Source organism: Eucyclogobius newberryi, unplaced genomic scaffold (assembly GCF_026437365.1).
Source record: "Eucyclogobius newberryi isolate DKJ021-1_F unplaced genomic scaffold, fEucNew1.0.hap1 SCAF_13, whole genome shotgun sequence".
Lineage (NCBI taxonomy): Eukaryota > Metazoa > Chordata > Actinopteri > Gobiiformes > Gobiidae > Eucyclogobius > Eucyclogobius newberryi.
The window spans coordinates 2,094,456-2,117,393 of record NW_027315757.1 but is presented as its reverse complement, the minus strand read 5'-3'; the positions used below and the strand labels follow the sequence as shown (position 1 = coordinate 2,117,393).

The 22,938-nt window shown below is 51.0% G+C and overlaps 1 protein-coding gene across 1 annotated transcript in view; it reads right to left on the bottom strand.

Moving 5' to 3' along the window:
* The window catches only part of smg1 (SMG1 nonsense mediated mRNA decay associated PI3K related kinase), a 185,572-nt gene that overhangs the window by 37,831 nt on the left and 124,803 nt on the right, over positions 1-22,938 (bottom strand). Inside the window, exons 38-53 of the mRNA XM_072442335.1 lie at positions 20,523-20,677; positions 19,539-19,761; positions 16,480-16,726; positions 15,863-16,092; positions 15,235-15,486; positions 14,967-15,105; positions 14,271-14,380; positions 13,976-14,194; positions 13,680-13,873; positions 13,317-13,489; positions 12,959-13,238; positions 12,586-12,858; positions 8,411-8,645; positions 2,286-2,491; positions 686-869; positions 330-519 (exon numbers count right to left, since the gene is read on the bottom strand). Of these exons, the coding sequence (XP_072298436.1) occupies positions 330-519; positions 686-869; positions 2,286-2,491; positions 8,411-8,645; positions 12,586-12,858; positions 12,959-13,238; positions 13,317-13,489; positions 13,680-13,873; positions 13,976-14,194; positions 14,271-14,380; positions 14,967-15,105; positions 15,235-15,486; positions 15,863-16,092; positions 16,480-16,726; positions 19,539-19,761; positions 20,523-20,677 (3,310 nt within the window). The remainder of the gene's footprint in view (positions 1-329; positions 520-685; positions 870-2,285; positions 2,492-8,410; positions 8,646-12,585; positions 12,859-12,958; positions 13,239-13,316; positions 13,490-13,679; positions 13,874-13,975; positions 14,195-14,270; positions 14,381-14,966; positions 15,106-15,234; positions 15,487-15,862; positions 16,093-16,479; positions 16,727-19,538; positions 19,762-20,522; positions 20,678-22,938) is intronic.

The window sequence follows — 22,938 nt, the reverse complement described above, 5'->3', positions numbered from 1 at the left end:
GATCTGAAATAAAGTCATTTTTCAGACAAGGTAAACCCCAGCCTAATATTTCTTTTGACAATAGTAGAGTTTTGAACCGCATTTGAAGTTTTTGCCTTGCCATACAAATCTTTGTTTTTTCCCCTGACCTTTAAATGTTCTAAAAACACAAATGTTCTGAAAAACACAAGAGAATCATTCTTAAGGTACAGAAGAGCCGAGGTTCTCAAGCTTCAGGGTCGTGGAATGTTGCCACGTGAGTGTTTGAATCTTCCTGAGAGTCATTCCTCTAGACTCACAGGGAGACAACACTGACACTGGTGTAATAAGAGTGCAGGGTGGAGTCTTACCAGATAGAACCTGGGAAAAGGAGGAACACAGTCTGAAGAAGTCCCTGATGGTCTGCAGTCTCTTGAGGAAGAACAGCTCATCCATGAGCTGCCTCTGAAATGTAGTGTCAAAGAAGTGCATTTGAGTGGCCCGAGCCTCCTTCAGTAGATCCACCTTCCTCCAGGCCGACGGCACTTCCAGAGAGCTCAGCTGAACCAGAGACACACTGTTACATATGGCTCTTCACAGCAGCACAAGGATGCAGGCACACACTGGACATGTTGACAGCTCTGCTTGTGACTTAGCCAACCATAGTGAATGATTGATGAATGGACATTTTGTGCATTCTGGTACTTGACCTGCAGTTTATCCTTACCTTCTCTGTGAGCAGGCCAAAAGCAGTCTCCAGCTGCGTGAACATGCCATCAAAGGCAACCAGGAGCATCTGCCCCGCAGACATCTGCCCCGCCGAGCTCTGTCCTGCAGAGGGCTTTGTAGGTTCCTGTGCAGAGCTGTCACTGCGAGGTTGGATCAGTTCAGAGTACTGAGCACGCAACATCCTGGAGACAGGTTATTGTTACACCCAACATGCAATAACAATATGGAATTAAAACAGCAAGCAGTGATAAAGGGCCCTCGCCATCCTTGTGACCAAGGGAGACTGTACATGTTTTTAAAATGACGGGTGTCACATTGGACATAATTGTTTACATTGCATTATAACTTTGCACGGGGCGCTGGAGAACCACTTGAAACATGTCATTTTTAAAACCTTCCCACAGAATGATTTCCAGGTCATCAAAAACCCAAATGCTACGATGGGTTCTTCTAAGTCCGACGATGTTTGACAAAAATACAAGAATGTTTTCTGAATCGCTGCTTCGTTAATAGCCCTTTATGACCACACCCTGAGACGTATGCAATTTATTTGAACACATTTTGAGCCAACATTTGTCCTGATCTGCCTCAGTTTGGTGACAATCGGATAAAAACAAAGACGTTTGTTAAAAAACAGGAACAGAATTTTTAACCAAAATAGCCAACGCCCTGTGCGGTTTAAGCGGGACCATAATATATATTTTGTTTATCTAAAGATGTTCTATGTATTTGCCCACTTTCATTTGTCTACAATTAAAAAATAGGCTCCGCCCCCACTATTGGCATAATGTATTTCATATTTAAGAGGGCGCCACTGAGCCATTTTGTGATGTAGATTCTTGGCAATTTTATGCAACTTGAATTTTGGCCGAGCTTCAATTTTGTGCACGTTTTCATGACTTTTGCCGTATTTTTAGGTTTTAAAAAGAAAAACATTTGTTTCTTTTTTGTTGATAAAATGTCAAAGTTAGAATGATGATGATTAAAACAGAACAATAAATATCACACCATTACGACCAGCTCACAGTTCTGCATGTGCGCTTCATTGAGTCCGTTCAAATCTATGTTTGTTTAAATTGTTAAAAATGTGTTAAAATTCACCATGGCCACATCTGTCGATTTAAAATCTAATTGAAAAACTTTCATCACAAGTGGGTTTTGCAAGTGTTTCAGATGAAATCTGTTGGCGATGTCTAAAGATGATGATCTGTGACTTTAATTCTCTGGTTTGATCTGATTTGGCCGACTTCCTGTAAGGTTTAGGGCGGGGTCATAATATATCTTTACATGTCCTGACAAAACCTATTTTTTAGGCCAAGTTTCATTTGTCTGTGTCGAAATTATTCTGGTCAGAGCTCCCATTGCTGCCATGCAAATCAATTTGAGGTGGTGCTACTGAGCCGTCTTTCAATATTTATTCTCGGGGGCTTCACTCAAAATTAGAACTCATTGAACTCTAATTTTCTATATAATTTACTTATATATTCATCATTGTTTACTACCTGATTTTTGTGTCGTCTCTTAGAATGTTAAACTTCCAATAGGGTCCTGCAGCAGTGAGAGGCAGACCCGCCCCCCTCACATCCCCAATGTACTACCTGGTGACATGCAGGCAGTGTCCATCATACTCCTGTCCTGCAGAGGCCTGCAGGTTCTCCATCAGGTCCTGGAGGCCCAGCCCATCAGATGATTGCTCCACCAGAGTGTCCAGCTCCGTCAGCATGGTCTCCAGCGTGGGCTCTCCTTTAATCATGCAGCGCAGAGCCTCGGGGAAGATGATCTGACGGAAGTTTGTGTTCAGTTCCTAAAGAATACAGACACATGTGAGCGCCTTCTGTTGGGAAACGTACAAAACACCAACAATGTACAAACAATGCAACATCTGGATTGTTACAAGGAGGCCTTTCCCCAATTCACCTCAGCAGTCATTTTCACATAACTGTAGGATGCAGATTGATCGTCCAAATCAATGTCGTGCCCAACCAATGAATAACTCGTCCCCGCCACAACACGTATCGTAGGATCCATACACGCAGGTCTATATGCAATTTTGATTTGTATAACTTTAAAATATCTCACACTGCTGGTTGTGCATAGGACAGGTCTCTGCGGAATGTGGGAGCATCAACAGCTGCTTAAATATGAGGGTATAAATCAGTTAGAAGTCATTCATGGAGGCACTAATCAGGGGGTGTGAAGTGTTGGGAGGCGCCGTTTAAAGAACTGATCTGTGGTAAACAAATGACTCTGCCTGCAGCTCGACGGTGCCCCGCCCCCTGCGCAGCTGAGGTTGTGCGCAGTGAGTGAGTCAGTGCGTTCACATGCAAAGGAAAAAAACAAATAGTTGCTTTAATCCGATGCAATCAGTCATCTTGGTGTGCATGTAAACACTTTACTCCCAGAGAAATCAGCGTTCAAAACCCACGAATGAGACAAGTTTTACCAGCCTGGCTGGCCCTTTAAGAGAGAGAGGGGGGCATTGTGGGTAACAGGAAGTCTGCTGCTGTTTTTCTGTGTGTTCTCGGTGCGCGGTGCTCTGCCACCGCTGCTCCCTACGTCCTGCATTCTGTTTCCTGAATCCTGAATAAAATCGTGTTGCAACGAGTATTATGCTCAGCCTCTGCCACGGTCAGGAGTCTACTGGGCAGAGGAAGAACAGAACCATACAAGGAAGAACAGAACCATACAAGGAAGAACAGAACCATACAAGGAAGAACAGAACCATACAAGGAAGAACAGAACCATACACGGAAGAACAGAACCATACAAGGAAGAACAGAACCATACAAGGAAGAACAGAACCATACAAGGAAGAACAGAACCATACAAGGAAGAACAGAACCATACACGGAAGAACAGAACCATACAAGGAAGAACAGAACCATACAAGGAAGAACAGAACCATACACGGAAGAACAGAACCATACAAGGAAGAACAGAACCATACAAGGAAGAACAGAACCATACAAGGAAGAACAGAACCATACACGGAAGAACAGAACCATACAAGGAAGAACAGAACCATACACGGAAGAACAGAACCATACAAGGAAGAACAGAACCATACAAGGAAGAACAGAACCATACAAGGAAGAACAGAACCATACAAGGAAGAACAGAACCATACACGGAAGAACAGAACCATACACGGAAGAACAGAACCATACAAGGAAGAACAGAACCATACACGGAAGAACAGAACCATACAAGGAAGAACAGAACCATACAAGGGAGAACAGAACCATACAAGGAAGAACAGAACCATACACGGAAGAACAGAACCATACACGGAAGAACAGAACCATACAAGGAAGAACAGAACCATACAAGGAAGAACAGAACCATACACGGAAGAACAGAACCATACAAGGAAGAACAGAACCATACAAGGAAGAACAGAACCATACAAGGGAGAACAGAACCATACAAGGGAGAACAGAACCATACAAGGAAGAACAGAACCATACACGGAAGAACAGAACCATACACGGAAGAACAGAACCATACAAGGAAGAACAGAACCATACAAGGAAGAACAGAACCATACAAGGAAGAACAGAACCATACACGGAAGAACAGAACCATACAAGGAAGAACAGAACCATACACGGAAGAACAGAACCATACACGGAAGAACAGAACCATAGAAGGAAGAACAGAACCATACAAGGAAGAACAGAACCATACAAGGAAGAACATAACCATACACGGAAGAACAGAACCATACAAGGAAGAACAGAACCATACAAGGAAGAACAGAACCATACACGGAAGAACAGAACCATACACGGAAGAACAGAACCATACAAGGAAGAACAGAACCATACACGGAAGAACAGAACCATACAAGGAAGAACAGAACCATACAAGGGAGAACAGAACCATACAAGGAAGAACAGAACCATACACGGAAGAACAGAACCATACACGGAAGAACAGAACCATACAAGGAAGAACAGAACCATACAAGGAAGAACAGAACCATACAAGGAAGAACAGAACCATACACGGAAGAACAGAACCATACAAGGAAGAACAGAACCATACACGGAAGAACAGAACCATACAAGGAAGAACAGAACCATACAAGGAAGAACAGAACCATACACGGAAGAACAGAACCATACAAGGAAGAACAGAACCATACAAGGAAGAACAGAACCATACACGGAAGAACAGAACCATACACGGAAGAACAGAACCATACACGGAAGAACAGAACCATACACGGAAGAACAGAACCATACACGGAAGAACAGAACCATACACGGAAGAACAGAACCATACAAGGAAGAACAGAACCATACACGGAAGAACAGAACCATACAAGGAAGAACAGAACCATACAAGGGAGAACAGAACCATACAAGGGAGAACAGAACCATACAAGGAAGAACAGAACCATACACGGAAGAACAGAACCATACAAGGGAGAACAGAACCATACAAGGGAGAACAGAACCATACAAGGAAGAACAGAACCATACACGGAAGAACAGAACCATACACGGAAGAACAGAACCATACAAGGAAGAACAGAACCATACAAGGAAGAACAGAACCATACACGGAAGAACAGAACCATACAAGGAAGAACAGAACCATACAAGGAAGAACAGAACCATACACGGAAGAACAGAACCATACAAGGAAGAACAGAACCATACAAGGAAGAACAGAACCATACAAGGAAGAACAGAACCATACACGGAAGAACAGAACCATACACGGAAGAACAGAACCATACACGGAAGAACAGAACCATACAAGGAAGAACAGAACCATACAAGGGAGAACAGAACCATACAAGGAAGAACAGAACCATACACGGAAGAACAGAACCATACACGGAAGAACAGAACCATACAAGGAAGAACAGAACCATACAAGGAAGAACAGAACCATACAAGGAAGAACAGAACCATACACGGAAGAACAGAACCATACAAGGAAGAACAGAACCATACACGGAAGAACAGAACCATACACGGAAGAACAGAACCATACAAGGAAGAACAGAACCATACAAGGAAGAACAGAACCATACACGGAAGAACAGAACCATACACGGAAGAACAGAACCATACACGGAAGAACAGAACCATACACGGAAGAACAGAACCATACACGGAAGAACAGAACCATACACGGAAGAACAGAACCATACAAGGAAGAACAGAACCATACACGGAAGAACAGAACCATACAAGGAAGAACAGAACCATACAAGGGAGAACAGAACCATACAAGGGAGAACAGAACCATACAAGGAAGAACAGAACCATACACGGAAGAACAGAACCATACAAGGGAGAACAGAACCATACACGGAAGAACAGAACCATACAAGGAAGAACAGAACCATACACGGAAGAACAGAACCATACACGGAAGAACAGAACCATACACGGAAGAACAGAACCATACACGGAAGAACAGAACCATACAAGGAAGAACAGAACCATACAAGGAAGAACAGAACCATACACGGAAGAACAGAACCATACAAGGAAGAACAGAACCATACAAGGAAGAACAGAACCATAGAAGGAAGAACAGAACCATACAAGGAAGAACAGAACCATACAAGGAAGAACAGAACCATACAAGGAAGAACAGAACCATACAAGGAAGAACAGAACCATACAAGGAAGAACAGAACCATACACGGAAGAACAGAACCATACAAGGAAGAACAGAACCATACACGGAAGAACAGAACCATACAAGGAAGAACAGAACCATACAAGGAAGAACAGAACCATACAAGGAAGAACAGAACCATACACGGAAGAACAGAACCATACACGGAAGAACAGAACCATACACGGAAGAACAGAACCATACAAGGAAGAACAGAACCATACACGGAAGAACAGAACCATACAAGGAAGAACAGAACCATACAAGGAAGAACAGAACCATACAAGGAAGAACAGAACCATACAAGGAAGAACAGAACCATACACGGAAGAACAGAACCATACAAGGAAGAACAGAACCATACAAGGAAGAACAGAACCATACAAGGAAGAACAGAACCATACAAGGAAGAACAGAACCATACACGGAAGAACAGAACCATACAAGGAAGAACAGAACCATACACAGAAGAACAGAACCATACAAGGAAGAACAGAACCATACACGGAAGAACAGAACCATACAAGGAAGAACAGAACCATACAAGGAAGAACAGAACCATACACGGAAGAACAGAACCATACACGGAAGAACAGAACCATACACGGAAGAACAGAACCATACACGGAAGAACAGAACCATACAAGGAAGAACAGAACCATACACAGAAGAACAGAACCATACAAGGAAGAACAGAACCATACAAGGAAGAACAGAACCATACACGGAAGAACAGAACCATACACGGAAGAACAGAACCATACACGGAAGAACAGAACCATACAAGGAAGAACAGAACCATACAAGGAAGAACAGAACCATACAAGGAAGAACAGAACCATACAAGGAAGAACAGAACCATACACGGAAGAACAGAACCATACAAGGAAGAACAGAACCATACACGGAAGAACAGAACCATACACGGAAGAACAGAACCATACAAGGAAGAACAGAACCATAGAAGGAAGAACAGAACCATACACGGAAGAACAGAACCATACAAGGAAGAACAGAACCATACACAGAAGAACAGAACCATACAAGGAAGAACAGAACCATACAAGGAAGAACAGAACCATACAAGGAAGAACATAACCATACAAGGAAGAACAGAACCATACACAGAAGAACAGAACCATACAAGGAAGAACAGAACCATACACGGAAGAACAGAACCATACACGGAAGAACAGAACCATACAAGGAAGAACAGAACCATACACGGAAGAACAGAACCATACAAGGAAGAACAGAACCATACAAGGAAGAACAGAACCATACAAGGAAGAACAGAACCATACACGGAAGAACAGAACCATACACGGAAGAACAGAACCATACAAGGAAGAACAGAACCATACAAGGAAGAACAGAACCATACAAGGAAGAACAGAACCATACACGGAAGAACAGAACCATACACGGAAGAACAGAACCATACAAGGAAGAACAGAACCATACAAGGAAGAACAGAACCATACACGGAAGAACAGAACCATACAAGGAAGAACAGAACCATACAAGGAAGAACAGAACCATACAAGGAAGAACAGAACCATACACAGAAGAACAGAACCATACACGGAAGAACAGAACCATACAAGGAAGAACAGAACCATACAAGGAAGAACAGAACCATACAAGGAAGAACAGAACCATACAAGGAAGAACAGAACCATACAAGGAAGAACAGAACCATACACGGAAGAACAGAACCATACAAGGAAGAACAGAACCATACAAGGAAGAACAGAACCATACAAGGAAGAACAGAACCACATTCACTCACACTGCACTTATCTGCACAATAAGTAACGCGAACATTACATCTTTATGCCGTTTATCCCACAGCTTAGAGGGAACAGTGGATACAAGCGGTGGAAATGAGGTTCCTCCACAGAGTGGCTGTTCCCTTAGCGATAGAGGGAGGAGCTCAGTCACAAAGGAGGAGCCCGGAGCAGAGCAACTGCTCCGCCACATTGTGAGGAGCAGCTGAGGTGGCTCGGGCATCTTTTTGCTTTACATGCCTTGTAAAAATAAAAAGCAGGAGAAATGACTTGTGATTGGTTGTTCACACCTGTAGGCAGGTATAGACACCGTTGGCCAGGTACATGGTCTGGCTGGTGGCTGAGGGGGGGGGCAGATCAAGGTCATGTGACAGCAGGGGGCAGCACTGTAGCAAGGTGCTCAGAGCACACACGTTCCCCATCATACTACACAGCTCCTCCAGGAACCAGTCCCCATCACGAGAGGTCAGCTCCAGCAGCTGCTCCCCTGCACTAGCCGCAGCGCCCTCCATCACCAGGTTTCTCCTGAAACAAATATCAGAGAAGACAGAACTAAGGTTCTATGAATCCCGGATGGCAGAGAGAAGCGGCTCTTCAAGGTTTTAGAGGATTTTCCAAGGAAAGAAAAGTCCAACAACAGTTAGTCCATTTACAAATGGTGCATGTGACACTAACCCCTTTTTTGTGTGTGATTTGAGTAATGTTTATTTTCAAGAAACAGCCAATAAAGCTATAAAGTTCTTATCCGATTACTCGATTAAATGAAGTAAATCATCAATAGACTACTCAATTACTAAAATAATTGAGAGCTGCAACCAAATAAATATTAATTATACAATTAAAAATTTGCCAGATACAACAGTAATAATCAGAGTTTAAATGGGCTAAATTACATTTATTTCCACAGTGTCTTTCATTGATTTGTTCTTTGAAGAAGCGATTCACTTTTCACGCTCTCGCTGCTTCACGGATTTTCATCATGCATTGTGTTCTGCATTCGGCTTAACTGTCTCTCCGCGTCTTCTCTACCTGTGTCAATAACGTTATGGATTCATATGGACACGTACGTAAAACCGCTTGCCAAATTGAAGTTTGCGAGTGAGAGGCCGGTGAGAGCGGCGTGTGAGAGGCCGGTGAGAGCGGCGTGTGAGAGGCCGGTGAGAGCGGCGTGTGTGAGAGGCCGGTGAGAGCGGCGTGTGAGAGGCCGGTGAGAGCGGCGCGTGAGAGGCCGGTGAGAGCGCCGTGAGAGAGGCCGATGAGAGCGGCGTGTGAGAGGCCGATGAGAGCGGCGTGTGAGAGGCCGGTGAGAGCGGCGTGTGAGAGGCCGGTGAGAGCAGCGTGTGAGAGCGGCGTGTGAGAGGCCGGTGAGAGCGGCGTGTGAGAGGCTGGTGAGAGCGGCGTGTGTGAGAGGCCGGTGAGAGCGGCGTGTGAGAGGCCGGTGAGAGCGGCGCGTGAGAGGCCGGTGAGAGCGCCGTGAGAGAGGCCGATGAGAGCGGCGTGTGAGAGGCCGGTGAGAGCGGCGTGTGTGAGAGGCCGGTGAGAGCGGCGTGTGAGAGGCCGGTGAGAGCGGCGTGTGAGAGGCCGATGAGAGCGGCGTGTGAGAGGCCGATGAGAGCGGCGTGTGAGAGGCCGATGAGAGCGGCGTGTGAGAGGCCGGTGAGAGCGGCGTGTGAGAGGCCGGTGAGAGCGGCGTGTGAGAGCGGCGTGTGAGAGGCCGGTGAGAGCGGCGTGTGAGAGGCTGGTGAGAGCGGCGTGTGTGAGAGGCCGGTGAGAGCGGCGTGTGAGAGGCCGATGAGAGCGCCGTGAGAGAGGCCGATGAGAGCGGCGTGTGAGAGGCCGATGAGAGCGGCGTGTGAGAGGCCGGTGAGAGCGGCGTGTGAGAGGCCGGTGAGAGCGGCGTGTGAGAGGCCGATGAGAGCGGCGTGTGAGAGGCCGATGAGAGCGCCGTGAGAGAGGCCGGTGAGAGCGGCGTGTCGGTGAGAGCGGCGTGTGAGAGGCCGGTGAGAGGCCGGTGAGAGCGGCGTGTGAGAGGTCGGTGAGAGCGGCGTGTGAGAGGCCGATGAGAGCGCCGTGAGAGAGGCCGATGAGAGCGGCGTGTGAGAGGCCGGTGAGAGCGGCGTGTCGGTGAGAGCGGCGTGTGAGAGGCCGGTGAGAGGCCGGTGAGAGCGGCGTGTGAGAGGCCGATGAGAGCGGCGTGTGAGAGGCCGATGAGAGCGGCGTGTGAGAGGCCGATGAGAGCGGCGTGTGAGAGGCCGATGAGAGCGGCGTGTGAGAGGCCGATGAGAGCGCCGTGAGAGAGGCCGGTGAGAGCGGCGTGTCGGTGAGAGCGGCGTGTGAGAGGCCGGTGAGAGGCCGGTGAGAGCGGCGTGTGAGAGGTCGGTGAGAGCGGCGTGTGAGAGGTCGGTGAGAGCGGCGTGTGAGAGGCCGATGAGAGCGCCGTGAGAGAGGCCGATGAGAGGCCGGTGAGAGCGGCGTGTCGGTGAGAGCGGCGTGTGAGAGGCCGGTGAGAGGCCGGTGAGAGCGGCGTGTGAGAGGCCGGTGAGAGCGGCGTGTGAGAGGTCGGTGAGAGCGGCGTGTCGGTGAGAGCGGCGTGTGAGAGGCCGATGAGAGCGGCGTGTGAGAGGCCGATGAGAGCGGCGTGTGAGAGGCCGATGAGAGCGGCGTGTGTGAGAGGCCGGTGAGAGCGGCGCATGACCGGTGAGAGCGGCGCGTGAGAGAGGCCGGTGAGAGCGGCGTGTGTGAGAGGCCGATGAGAGCGGCGTGTGAGAGGCCGATGAGAGCGGCGTGTGAGAGGCCGATGAGAGCGGCGTGTGTGAGAGGCCGATAAGAGCGGCGTGTGAGAGGCCGATGAGAGCGGCGTGTGAGAGGCCGATGAGAGCGGCGTGTGAGAGGCCGATGAGAGCGGCGTGTGAGAGGCCGGTGAGAGCGGCGTGTGTGAGAGGCCGGTGAGAGCGGCGTGTGAGAGGCCGGTGAGAGCGGCGTGTGAGAGGCCGGTGAGAGCGGCGTGTGAGAGGCCGGTGAGAGCGGCGTGTGAGAGGCCGGTGAGAGCGCCGTGAGAGAGGCCGGTGAGAGCGGCGTGTGAGAGGCCGGTGAGAGCGGCGTGTGAGAGGCCGATGAGAGCGGCGTGTGAGAGGCCGATGAGAGCGGCGTGTGAGAGGCCGATGAGAGCGGCGTGTGTGAGAGGCCGGTGAGAGCGGCGTGTGAGAGCGGCGTGTGAGAGGCCGGTGAGAGCGGCGTGTGAGAGGCTGGTGAGAGCGGCGTGTGTGAGAGGCCGGTGAGAGCGGCGTGTGAGAGGCCGATGAGAGCGCCGTGAGAGAGGCCGATGAGAGCGGCGTGTGAGAGGCCGATGAGAGCGGCGTGTGAGAGGCCGGTGAGAGCGGCGTGTGAGAGGCCGGTGAGAGCGGCGTGTGAGAGGCCGGTGAGAGCGCCGTGTGAGAGGTCGATGAGAGCGGCGTGTGAGAGGCCGGTGAGAGCGCCGTGAGAGAGGCCGGTGAGAGCGGCGTGTGAGAGGCCGGTGAGAGCGGCGTGTGAGAGGCCGATGAGAGCGGCGTGTGAGAGGCCGATGAGAGCGGCGTGTGAGAGGCCGATGAGAGCGGCGTGTGTGAGAGGCCGGTGAGAGCGGCGCGTGAGAGAGGCCGGTGAGAGCGGCGTGTGAGAGGCCGATGAGAGCGGCGTGTGTGAGAGGCCGATGAGAGCGGCGTGTGAGAGGCCGATGAGAGCGGCGTGTGAGAGGCCGATGAGAGCGGCGTGTGAGAGGCCGGTGAGAGCGGCGTGTGTGAGAGGCCGATGAGAGCGGCGTGTGAGAGGCCGGTGAGAGCGGCGTGTGTGAGAGGCCGATGAGAGCGGCGTGTGAGAGGCCGATGAGAGCGGCGTGTGAGAGGCCGATGAGAGCGGCGTGTGAGAGGCCGGTGAGAGCGGCGTGTGAGAGGCCGATGAGAGCGGCGTGTGAGAGGCCGATGAGAGCGCCGTGTGAGAGGCCGATGAGAGCGCCGTGTGAGAGGCCGATGAGAGCGCCGTGTGAGAGGCCGATGAGAGCGCCGTGTGAGAGGCCGGTGAGAGCGGCGTCGTGCGTGAGCTTCAATGTTTTATGGAGTATTTCATTGTATAATAACTGTAAAAAAATAAAGGTTTCTACTTCGCGGATTTCGACTGCCGCGTGTTCTTCTTGGAACGTGACCCCTGCGATAAACGAGGGATCACTGTATACAAATATATGAGCCTTTCTGAGGGCTCTGCTCTCCCTTGTCTCTTCTCCTCCAGAGGGGGCTGAGGAGGGGCCAGAGGAGGGGCCGAGGAGGGGCCAGAGGAGGGGCCGAGGAGGGGCCAGAGGGGGGGCCAGAGGAGGGACAGAAGAGGGACGATTCCATAGTATTGGAAAAGAGTTTGAAATATTATTATCTTGACAACGCTAATCAAAACAGAGGATGTGACCAGCTTCTTGCATCACAAATGAGACGTGTCTTACCTGCACAGAGTGCACAGGGCAGAGGTGACTATTCCTGAGAGGCTCAGAGCTCCTGGTTCTTCATTCTCCTGTAGAAACACTGCGATGCAGCGCTCAATCTCCTGCAGCTGCTCCTCACAGAGGGCCGCAGTGGTTCCCTCTGCTTTCAGCCGCTCAGCCTGGTGCAGGAGGCGCTCATTGGCCTCTGCCACTTGATGCTGTAACGTCAGCTCCATTTTGGAAAGGAACTGACAGGAAGGTGAGGGGGTCTGGGACGCATACAGCACCTCGTATCTATCAAGACAAATGAATAATCATCATGTCTTATAAGATACCATAAGCTTGAAGACGCTGAAGACAGTGCTATTTTTGTCAATGTAATGATTGGTCATACTGCCGATAGATATGCTGGCATTTCTCTGCTGTCATCTCCCTCATCAGCTCCTCTAACCAGCTCTTCCACTGGTAGGCTCGATGGCGCCGTAAGCTGATGCGAGGGTACAGCAGGGCCACAGTAGCATAGCTGTGCAGCTGCTCCAGGCAACTTCGGAGAAGCCCCCGGCGCTGCTGCAGCAGAGAGCTCAGCTCCGCCTCCAGGCTCTCACACTGGCTGATCACATGGGCCTGACCAGCATTCTGCAGGAAGGCTGTGGCTGGCACATAGCTAGGAGGACCTGAGGAACAGAGGCACATGGTTACTATGCAGAACAAAACCCTTTTACATATTCAGACTTATGATTCGATGAACACACCCAGGTCTATGGGGCTGCTGATGTCCTGCAGCAGGCTGGCCAGCTGAGTGGCCTCCAGGCTGGAGAAAGCTGCCTGGTACTGGCTGATACAATGCTCCAGGTCAGACAACTTGGACTGGATAGCCTCTTGCACAGTCTTCTGACGAGACTGAAGCTGGTTATGCTCCGAATACCTGCACATACACAACCAGAAGCTGCTTCCAAACACATTTCTAAAACTATAAAATATAATTTATGACAACTTGTGCCCCAGAATGCCATGTGTCCATTTTAACATATGTCATTTCTTATCATGGTGACAAAGCTATACTTGACTGACTCAAATGTTTGAGTGCAGTGATATGGTGCTGCAGTGAGTCTGACCTCTGCTCCAGTGTCAGGATGAGGTGGTCCGGGTGGCCCTCAGCTCCTTCCAGAAAGGCTAGCTCCTCCTGCAGGGTGACCTGCTGCTTCTCGCCCTTAAAGAGCAGTTCCTGGAGGATCATGTACTCATCAAGTGCTTCCTCCATCTGTGGGAGCACTGCCAGCATCTCGTCACGGTTCTTAAACCAGTTCACCTGCAGGCACACAGCGAAAGTCAGCCTAGCAGCTTCTGCCTTCTGTTGTTTATGGGCTTTTTATGACACTTTTTATGAATATTTCAACCACATTAATTTCACCTTAATTTCGGCCACACGTGAGGAGAACAGTGATCGTGTGATGTCTCTCTCCATCTCACGTTTGGTCTGTCTCGTCTCGGTCTGCTGGCCCCCTCCTCCGTACACAGCCCCAGCAAAGCCCACCTCACCCCCAGCAGTCCAGTCCACCAGGGGGTCGTACACAAAGGCCTCCAGCAGGGTCAGGAGGGTCTCTCTGCCCCGACGCATCATCTGAACCACCTATAGGGCACCAGAGTCACACCACTGTCCCACCCAAGCTGCAGTACTCTGGTCTGTCAAAAGGGGGCCAACTTACTTGTTCACAGGACAGTCGAAAAATGCCTTCCACCCCCGTCACTCCCAGAGCCGTTTCAATGTTGTGGGTCATCCTGAACGGGACCTTCTCTGGCACTCGCAGACTCTTTCCTAACACAAGAAGCACAGCATTAGGCCCATCACAAACATGGTTCAACATATCGTATTTAAAGAACAAACATTATGCGTTATTTGCATTATTAGCCTTTAAACATGCTCTTGAGTACCTTTAGTTTGGCATCGCATGTTTTAGAACTAAAAAAGAAAAAATGTTTTCTGTATTTCTGCCGTTTCCCATGGCACTGAGTTTTGGTGCCATCTACTGGCTCTAGAGGGAAATACATAGGATAATAATAAAGAACTGGAGAGTTCTCTCAGCGATGCTTGGAAGCCACGCAGTTGTCTTTCTTGTGATTAGACCGAGAACTTTGATGATTTCTGGAGTTAAAACAGCAGAAGATTCTCAGAGCCACGTCACAGATGGAGAAAAGGTCAGTTATGGAGGAGATTCAGAAGTGTTTTTGAGGCTTGGAGGGAGAAGACTTTCTTACTAGGATTCAATCAACTGAATGAAGCTAAATGTGCTCACGCTGTGTTTGTGACGAGGAACAATGTGAGAACGGGGTTAAAAGAGAGAAAAGTCTATTTTGCATAACGTGTCCTTTAAAATGAACATTGAAGAAAATAGGTCCCAAACCTTTTTCAAAGCATACATTGTAGTCTATGTGCACCACCTCTCCAGAGGTCATGTCAATCAGCACGTTGTCTAGGTGACGGTCACCAAGCCCAATAATGTATCCCACCATGGACATGACCGCTGTTGACCGAGCGTATGACTGAAGAAATAAACAAAATATTAAGACAACTATGGTCACACACATGATTAAATATGTTCTGTCCTGAAAGCAATGACAGGACAGCTGAAGCGTGAAATGGGGAAAGGTAAGTTCTGTGACAGTGCTCACCTGCGTGACCCTCCACCACTCACTGGGTGTGGTGCAAGAGCACCACAGCTCCTTGGCCAGCAGGTTGGAGGGAGTTGCTTCCATCAGGTCTTTCAGGACTTCCTTCATGACGCTGAGGGGCCAGTCCCGCCGAGACACCTCCACACTTAGCCCAACAGCCTTCAGCGCTGGCCCGATGTGGCTGTAGTACAGCTCACTGGGGCGGGGCACCGAGGGGGCGGCCTGGGGGGCGGCCGGGGCCGAGTCTTGAGCCTGAATACAAGAACCAGGTGTTAACTCTTCAGGACCGAGGCTAGTAACATTAGCACATTGTAAAACATACACCACTTCTTGCTTGGTTCATAATAATATTATTCTTTTACTTTGCAGAGAAGTGGTGTGCAGACAGGGGGCGCTCTGGGACATTTGCTAAATTCCTTTGAACATGGTTTGATCTACTTCTCTATTATTGACCAACGACAGATTCATTGATTGATTTCCTAACCTTCTGTTTAAACAACTCTCTTGTTCAGCGAGTTGTGACTTTGGGCTTTACAAAACTTGTGATGATAAAAATCTCATCATAATTCACTTAAAGACATGATGCCGGTGAATAGTCTGACATGAAAGCAGCAGTTTTGGGGCAAACCTTCTGAGACTGCTGTGCCACCTCCCTTTGCTGCCAACGCTTGTACAGGCCAAAGAGTGGGGTAGCCCCGTCCACCCACTGGATGAGTCCTGAGCGAGTACCCAGCGGAGTGACAGAGTAGTGGCGCGCGTGGAAGCGAGGCTGCTCCTGCTGGTTGATCTTGGTGAACATAGTGTTGACAATAGACAAGAACTGCATAATGCGCTCGTCCAAATGCAAGTCCTCCAAGCCTGAACCAAAAGAGAACACAAGAGATGATCTACAGATGTGTTTGCATTGAGTGCAACGCCAATTAAGTCTGCAGGATGTAGACCACAATCAAGCACATATGTGGGGTGTCTATTGTAGACGCTTCTGGCTGGGTGTGTGCTCGTCTCCTCACTCACTCAACAATTTGGTTAACACGAGTTTACACAATGCTGAACATGTCCATGAGAAATGTGACCTAACCAGAAATCCAAACTTCACTCACACCGCTGAGCCTTGCGAACCGAGACGTGGCGCAGTGGTGTAAAGCACTTTTAACACACTATATCTTGACTGAGCGAGGTGCTGCTGTTATTATGTTCAATCGCCCTCTCTTGAACCCCCCTTAACCTTTGTTACACAGCACTGACCTTTGAAGAGATAGGGGTAGTTGTGTCCGTCCGAGCCCAGAAAGAAGAGTTTCTTGGGCTTGGTCTTGGTGGGCAGAATGGTGATGGTGTTCCCCACGTTCTGAATGGTCACAGTGTCCGAGGCAGACACTTCTCCTGGGAGAGCCATCTCTGTGGTGCTCATAGAGGCCAGGCGAGGGCTGATCTCGTCCAGGCGGAGCAAATAGCTGGCTCTCTTGTGAGTGCGCTGCTGCATGTTTAGCATGATCTGTTTGACAAACAACATGGGGACATTTCTTTAACCTTGAGGTAACTTTGCAACTATTCACTATAGAAAACACAACTGAGGGAAAAAGGGAGCAGCCAAATGGGAAGAATAAACCATGGTGATTTGGCAAATGTTTACATCACATCGTGCCGTTCTTGTAGCAACCAGCCACTTTACAGTAACTAGGGAGATAAAGGTTGGTTTGATCCTGGTTAAGTCCTGATGTGGCTTTACTCCTTTGTAAACCATCCATCCAGAAGTCATTTACTGATATCTTGCCAATGATAACGATCACGTTTTAGGGGCGTAACGATTTCGGTCCACTGTGGTCCATTTTTTGATGCCAAGCAGATTCATGTGTTTTTTTGAGAGAATACTCGTCTAATGACCTGAAAACCAGACCAGGCCGCGGCGGTGTCCGGCAAGATGGACTTCTTGCAGATTCTTTCCGCGGACCAACCGCCGCAGTGCGTTGAGGTCAGTTTAACCCGGCCTCATTGATTTATGGTCCCGAACAAGACTGGAGTCGGGGTACACCAGCCGTATATATATAGACTTCCTTGTGTTTGAGCAAAATTGACGCTTCATTTCACGAATGAGGCGTTTCAAAGAGAAGACGCACTTAGTTTTACCACTGCACGTCCTCAACAGTCACATACAGACTAATTTCTGAGGGGCACAGAGGCAGGACATGTGTGAGGGGCACAGAGGCAGGACATGTGTGAGGGGCACAGAGGCAGGTCATGTGTGAGGGGCACAGAGGCAGGACATGTGTGAGGGGCACAGAGGCAGGACATGTGTGAGGGGCACAGAGGCAGGACATGTGTGAGGGGCACAGAGGCAGACGTGTGTGAGGGGCACAGAGGCAGACGTGTGTGTGAGGGGCACAGAGGCAGACGTGTGTGTGAGGGGCACAGAGGCAGGTCATGTGTGAGGGGCACAGAGGCAGGTCATGTGTGAGGGGCACAGAGGCAGGACATGTGTGAGGGGCACAGAGGCAGGACATGTGTGAGGGGCACAGAGGCAGGACATGTGTGAGGGGCACAGAGGCAGGACATGTGTGAGGGGCACAGAGGCAGGTCATGTGTGAGGGGCACAGAGGCAGGTCATGTGTGAGGGGCACAGAGGCAGGTCATGTGTGAGGGGCACAGAGGCAGGACATGTGTGAGGGGCACAGAGGCAGGACATGTGTGAGGGGCACAGAGGCAGGACATGTGTGAGGGGCACAGAGGCAGGTCATGTGTGAGGGGCACAGAGGCAGGACATGTGTGAGGGGCACAGAGGCAGGTCATGTGTGAGGGGCACAGAGGCAGACGTGTGTGTGAGGGGCACAGAGGCAGACGTGTGTGTGAGGGGCACAGAGGCAGGACATGTGTGAGGGGCACAGAGGCAGGTCATGTGTGAGGGGCACAGAGGCAGGACATGTGTGAGGGGCACAGAGGCAGGACATGTGTGAGGGGCACAGAGGCAGGACATGTGTGAGGGGCACAGAGGCAGGTCATGTGTGAGGGGCACAGAGGCAGGACATGTGTGAGGGGCACAGAGGCAGGACATGTGTGAGGGGCACAGAGGCAGGTCATGTGTGAGGGGCACAGAGGCAGGACATGTGTGAGGGGCACAGAGGCAGGACATGTGTGAGGGGCACAGAGGCAGGTCATGTGTGAGGGGCACAGAGGCAGGACATGTGTGAGGGGCACAGAGGCAGGACATGTGTGAGGGGCACAGAGGCAGGACATGTGTGAGGGGCACAGAGGCAGACGTGTGTGTGAGGGGCACAGAGGCAGACGTGTGTGTGAGGGGCACAGAGGCAGGACATGTGTGAGGGGCACAGAGGCAGAGACATGTGTGAGGGGCACAGAGGCAGGACATGTGTGAGGGGCACAGAGGCAGAGACATGTGTGAGGGGCACAGAGGCAGGACATGTGTGAGGGGCACAGAGGCAGGACATGTGTGAGGGGCACAGAGGCAGACGTGTGTGTGAGGGGCACAGAGGCAGACGTGTGTGTGAGGGGCACAGAGGCAGACGTGTGTGTGAGGGGCACAGAGGCAGGACATGTGTGAGGGGCACAGAGGCAGAGACATGTGTGAGGGGCACAGAGGCAGGACATGTGTGAGGGGCACAGAGGCAGGACATGTGTGAGGGGCACAGAGGCAGACGTGTGTGTGAGGGGCACAGAGGCAGACGTGTGTGTGAGGGGCACAGAGGCAGACGTGTGTGTGAGGGGCACAGAGGCAGACGAGTGTGTGTGAGGGTCCATTTGCCTTTCTGCCTGTAAAGAATTATAAATGTTTCTATTTGAAGTGGGTCATGTGACCATCTGTTTTGTGTAACACTATATAAGGAAGTACCACTGCTGAGTCGGGACACAGGCAGGACAAGTGATGGACCAGGACACATTCAGATTGTACACTGAATTAAACCATCACGATTGAGATGAGACAACTCTTTTCTATTGTTTTACTTTATTCTTGATAGTGGTTATAAGATATGTTTTCCACCACACCCCACTTTGAGAAGCACTGCGTTACTGATTTGAAAAAGTAAGAGTGCTAGATTACATGGATGCCCAAAATGTAGGCGTTACTCTAAAATAGTCATTTGAGTAGTCAAAGGCGTTAGCTCCAACTCTGCCAATAAGCCTCTGATTTTCATGTTTGCGTTGAATCCACTCTTTAGATGCACGTTTGTATGGCGAGTCAGAGAGAGGGGCTTGGTCGTGAGCTCTGTGGGATTCTAACCAGTTACCCACTGGTTCCAAGACATAGGCTTACCACTGCACTGCAACAACTACAAGTGTTAGAGAGTAGAGACCTGCTTGAAGGGCATCCAGCTGCTGGCGGGGCTGGCAGGGTTGTGAGGGGTCCGGAGGCGCTCGAGGGCCGAGCTGATGGCCTCTCCGTAGGTCTGCTGGAACCACTGCTCATGTGGAGTCTCTGCTGGGGCCGAGGTGATGCTGCACACATGCTCAAGGGCAAACACCATCGGACGCATCAGAGCCGAGTGCTTCTCCCTCATGATGGCGGTCTTTTCATCTCTGCAGCACACGCAGCACCGGGTCAGTCAGCCATGCAACAGAGAGAACAATGACCAGCGTTTTAGAGCTCGGGTGCATTCGAGTCACCTGAACCAGCAGTGAAGCGCGAGACAAAAGAGCTTTAAAAAGAATAGATGAACTCATTTGTACCATTGTTGATTGATACTTCAGAAATATAACTACTGAAGTTTGGACAATTTCAAAAATCAAATAAAATTGCTAAAAAAAATTTGATTAAAGTTGTTAGTGTTTCTCTGCCAGCTCTGAATGGCTTTATTAAACTCAGACGTGGAAGTGACCAGAGCTTGTACTGGACGAGTTCCTCTGAGACAGACGCAGATGTGGAGCGGGGCCCCGGCTCCTGTCACACACAAGCAGCTCAGTAATCACTGATTCTGAAGTGTGGTCATTTGTAGTGGACGTGGGCAGTGTTACATGTCGTTTCTTGTCCTGACCTGGCGGGGGGACTCGGCGAGTGCGGGGGGGGACTCGGCGAGCGCGGAGGGGGACTCGGCGAGCGCGGGGGGGACCCGGCGAGCGCGGAGGGGGACTCGGCGAGCGTGGGGGGGACTCAGGAGTTGGAGAAATATATTAGTGGTTGAGCTCTTAAAGGGGTAGCTCCATGACGTACCAAACACAAGACATTTCTGAAACACCTAATTTAAAGAGCTTAAAGAGCTTTCAGATGACCCGTGTCCACTCCCAGAGAAGTAAAGCATGTTTGTGCTAGTGGAGTGTCTGACTGTGCCAAGGCGTCTGACCTGCGCAGGGTGTTGTTGCTCTGCACCCTCTTGACCTCATCCTCCAGCTGTTGGATCCTCCTCATCACGTGCATGTTCTGTTGTTGCAGGACACCCAGCCACAACTCGTCCCAGAGCAGGGTGACACGTCGCAGCTCCCCCACCAGCTGCTGCACCTGTGGACAGCACATACTCAGAGCAGCACCCCTCAGTTACAGCTCCATTTTGACTCACACTGGCAAAAACACTACATTTGTCTGTGGATAGAGCTCATCATAAGAGCAGCCCCAGCATCCAGAAGCATCCCCAGCATCCAGAAGCAGCCCCAGCATCCAGACGCAGCCCCAGCATCCAGAAGCAGCCCCAGCATCCAGAAGCAGCCCCAGCATCCAGAAGCATCCCCAGCATCCAGAAGCAGCCCCAGCATCCAGCAGCATCCCCAGCATCCAGAAGCATCCCCAGCATCCAGAAGCAGCCCCAGCATCCAGAAGCAGCCCCAGCATCCAGAAGCAGCCCCAGCATCGCATCCCCAGCATTCAGAAGCAGCCTCAGCATCCCCAGCATCCAGAAGCATCCAGAAGCATCCCCAGCATTCAGAAGCAGCCTCAGCATCCCCAGCATTCAGAAGCAGCCTCAGCATCCCCAGCATCCAGAAGCAGCCCCAGCATCCAGAAGCAGCCCCAGCATCCAGAAGCAGCCCCAGCATCCTGAAGCAGCCCCAGCATCCAGAAGCAGCCCCAGCATCCAGAAGCAGCCCCAGCATCCAGAAGCAGCCCCAGCATCCAGAAGCATCCAGAAGCAGCCCCAGCATCCAGAAGCAGCCCCAGCATCCCCAGCATCCAGAAGCAGCCCCAGCATCCAGAAGCATCCAGAAGCAGCCCCAGCATCCAGAAGCATCCCCAGCATCCAGAAGCATCCCCAGCATCCAGATGCATCCCCAGCATCCAGAAGCAGCCCCAGCATCCAGAAGCAGCCCCAGCATCCAGAAGCATCCCCAGCATCCAGAAGCAGCCCCAGCATCCAGAAGCATCCCCAGCATCCAGAAGCAGCCCCAACATCCAGAAGCAGCCCCAGCATCCAGAAGCAGCCCTAGCATCCAGACGCAGCCCCAGCATCCAGAAGCATCCCCATCATCCAGAAGCATCCCCAGCATCCAGAAGCATCCCCAGCATCCAGAAGCAGCCCCAGCATCCAGAAGCAGCCCCAGCATCCAGAAGCAGCCCCAGCATCCAGAAGCAGCCCTAGCATCCAGAAGCAGCCCCAGCATCCAGAAGCAGCCCCAGCATCCAGAAGCAGCCCTAGCATCCAGAAGCATCCCCAGCATCCAGAAGCAACCCCATCATCCAGAAGCAGCCCTAGCATCCAGAAGCAGCCCCAGCATCCAGAAGCAGCCCCAGCATCCAGACGCAGCCCCAGCATCCAGAAGCAGCCCCAGCATCCAGAAGCATCCCCAGCATCCAGAAGCAGCCCCAGCATCCAGCAGCATCCCCAGCATCCAGAAGCATCCCCAGCATCCAGAAGGATCCCCAGCATCCAGAAGCAGCCCCAGCATCCAGAAGCATCCCCCCAGCATCCAGAAGCATCCCCAGCATTCAGAAGCAGCCTCAGCATCCCCAGCATCCAGAAGCATCCAGAAGCATCCCCAGCATTCAGAAGCAGCCTCAGCATCCCCAGCATTCAGAAGCAGCCTCAGCATCCCCAGCATCCAGAAGCAGCCCCAGCATCCAGAAGCAGCCCCAGCATCCAGAAGCATCCCCAGCATCCAGAAGCAGCCCCAGCATCCTGAAGCAGCCCCAGCATCCAGAAGCAGCCCCAGCATCCAGAAGCAGCCCCAGCATCCAGAAGCAGCCCCAGCATCCAGAAGCATCCAGAAGCAGCCCCAGCATCCAGAAGCAGCCCCAGCATCCCCAGCATCCAGAAGCAGCCCCAGCATCCAGAAGCATCCAGAAGCAGCCCCAGCATCCAGAAGCATCCCCAGCATCCAGAAGCATCCCCAGCATCCAGAAGGAGCCCCAGCATCCAGAAGCATCCCCAGCATCCAGAAGCAGCCCCAGCATCCAGAAGCATCCCCAGCATCCAGAAGCAGCCCCAACATCCAGAAGCAGCCCCAGCATCCAGAAGCAGCCCTAGCATCCAGAAGCAGCCCCAGCATCCAGAAGCATCCCCAGCATCCAGAAGCAGCCCCATCATCCAGAAGCAGCCCCAGCATCCAGAAGCAGCCCCAGCATCCAGAAGCAGCCCCAGCATCCAGAAGCAGCCCCAGCATCCAGAAGCAGCCCCAGCATCCAGAAGCAGCCCCAGCATCCAGAAGCAGCCCCAGCATCCAGAAGCAGCCCCAGCATCCAGAAGCAGCCCTAGCATCCAGAAGCATCCCCAGCATCCAGAAGCAACCCCATCATCCAGAAGCAGCCCTAGCATCCAGAAGCAGCCCCAGCAT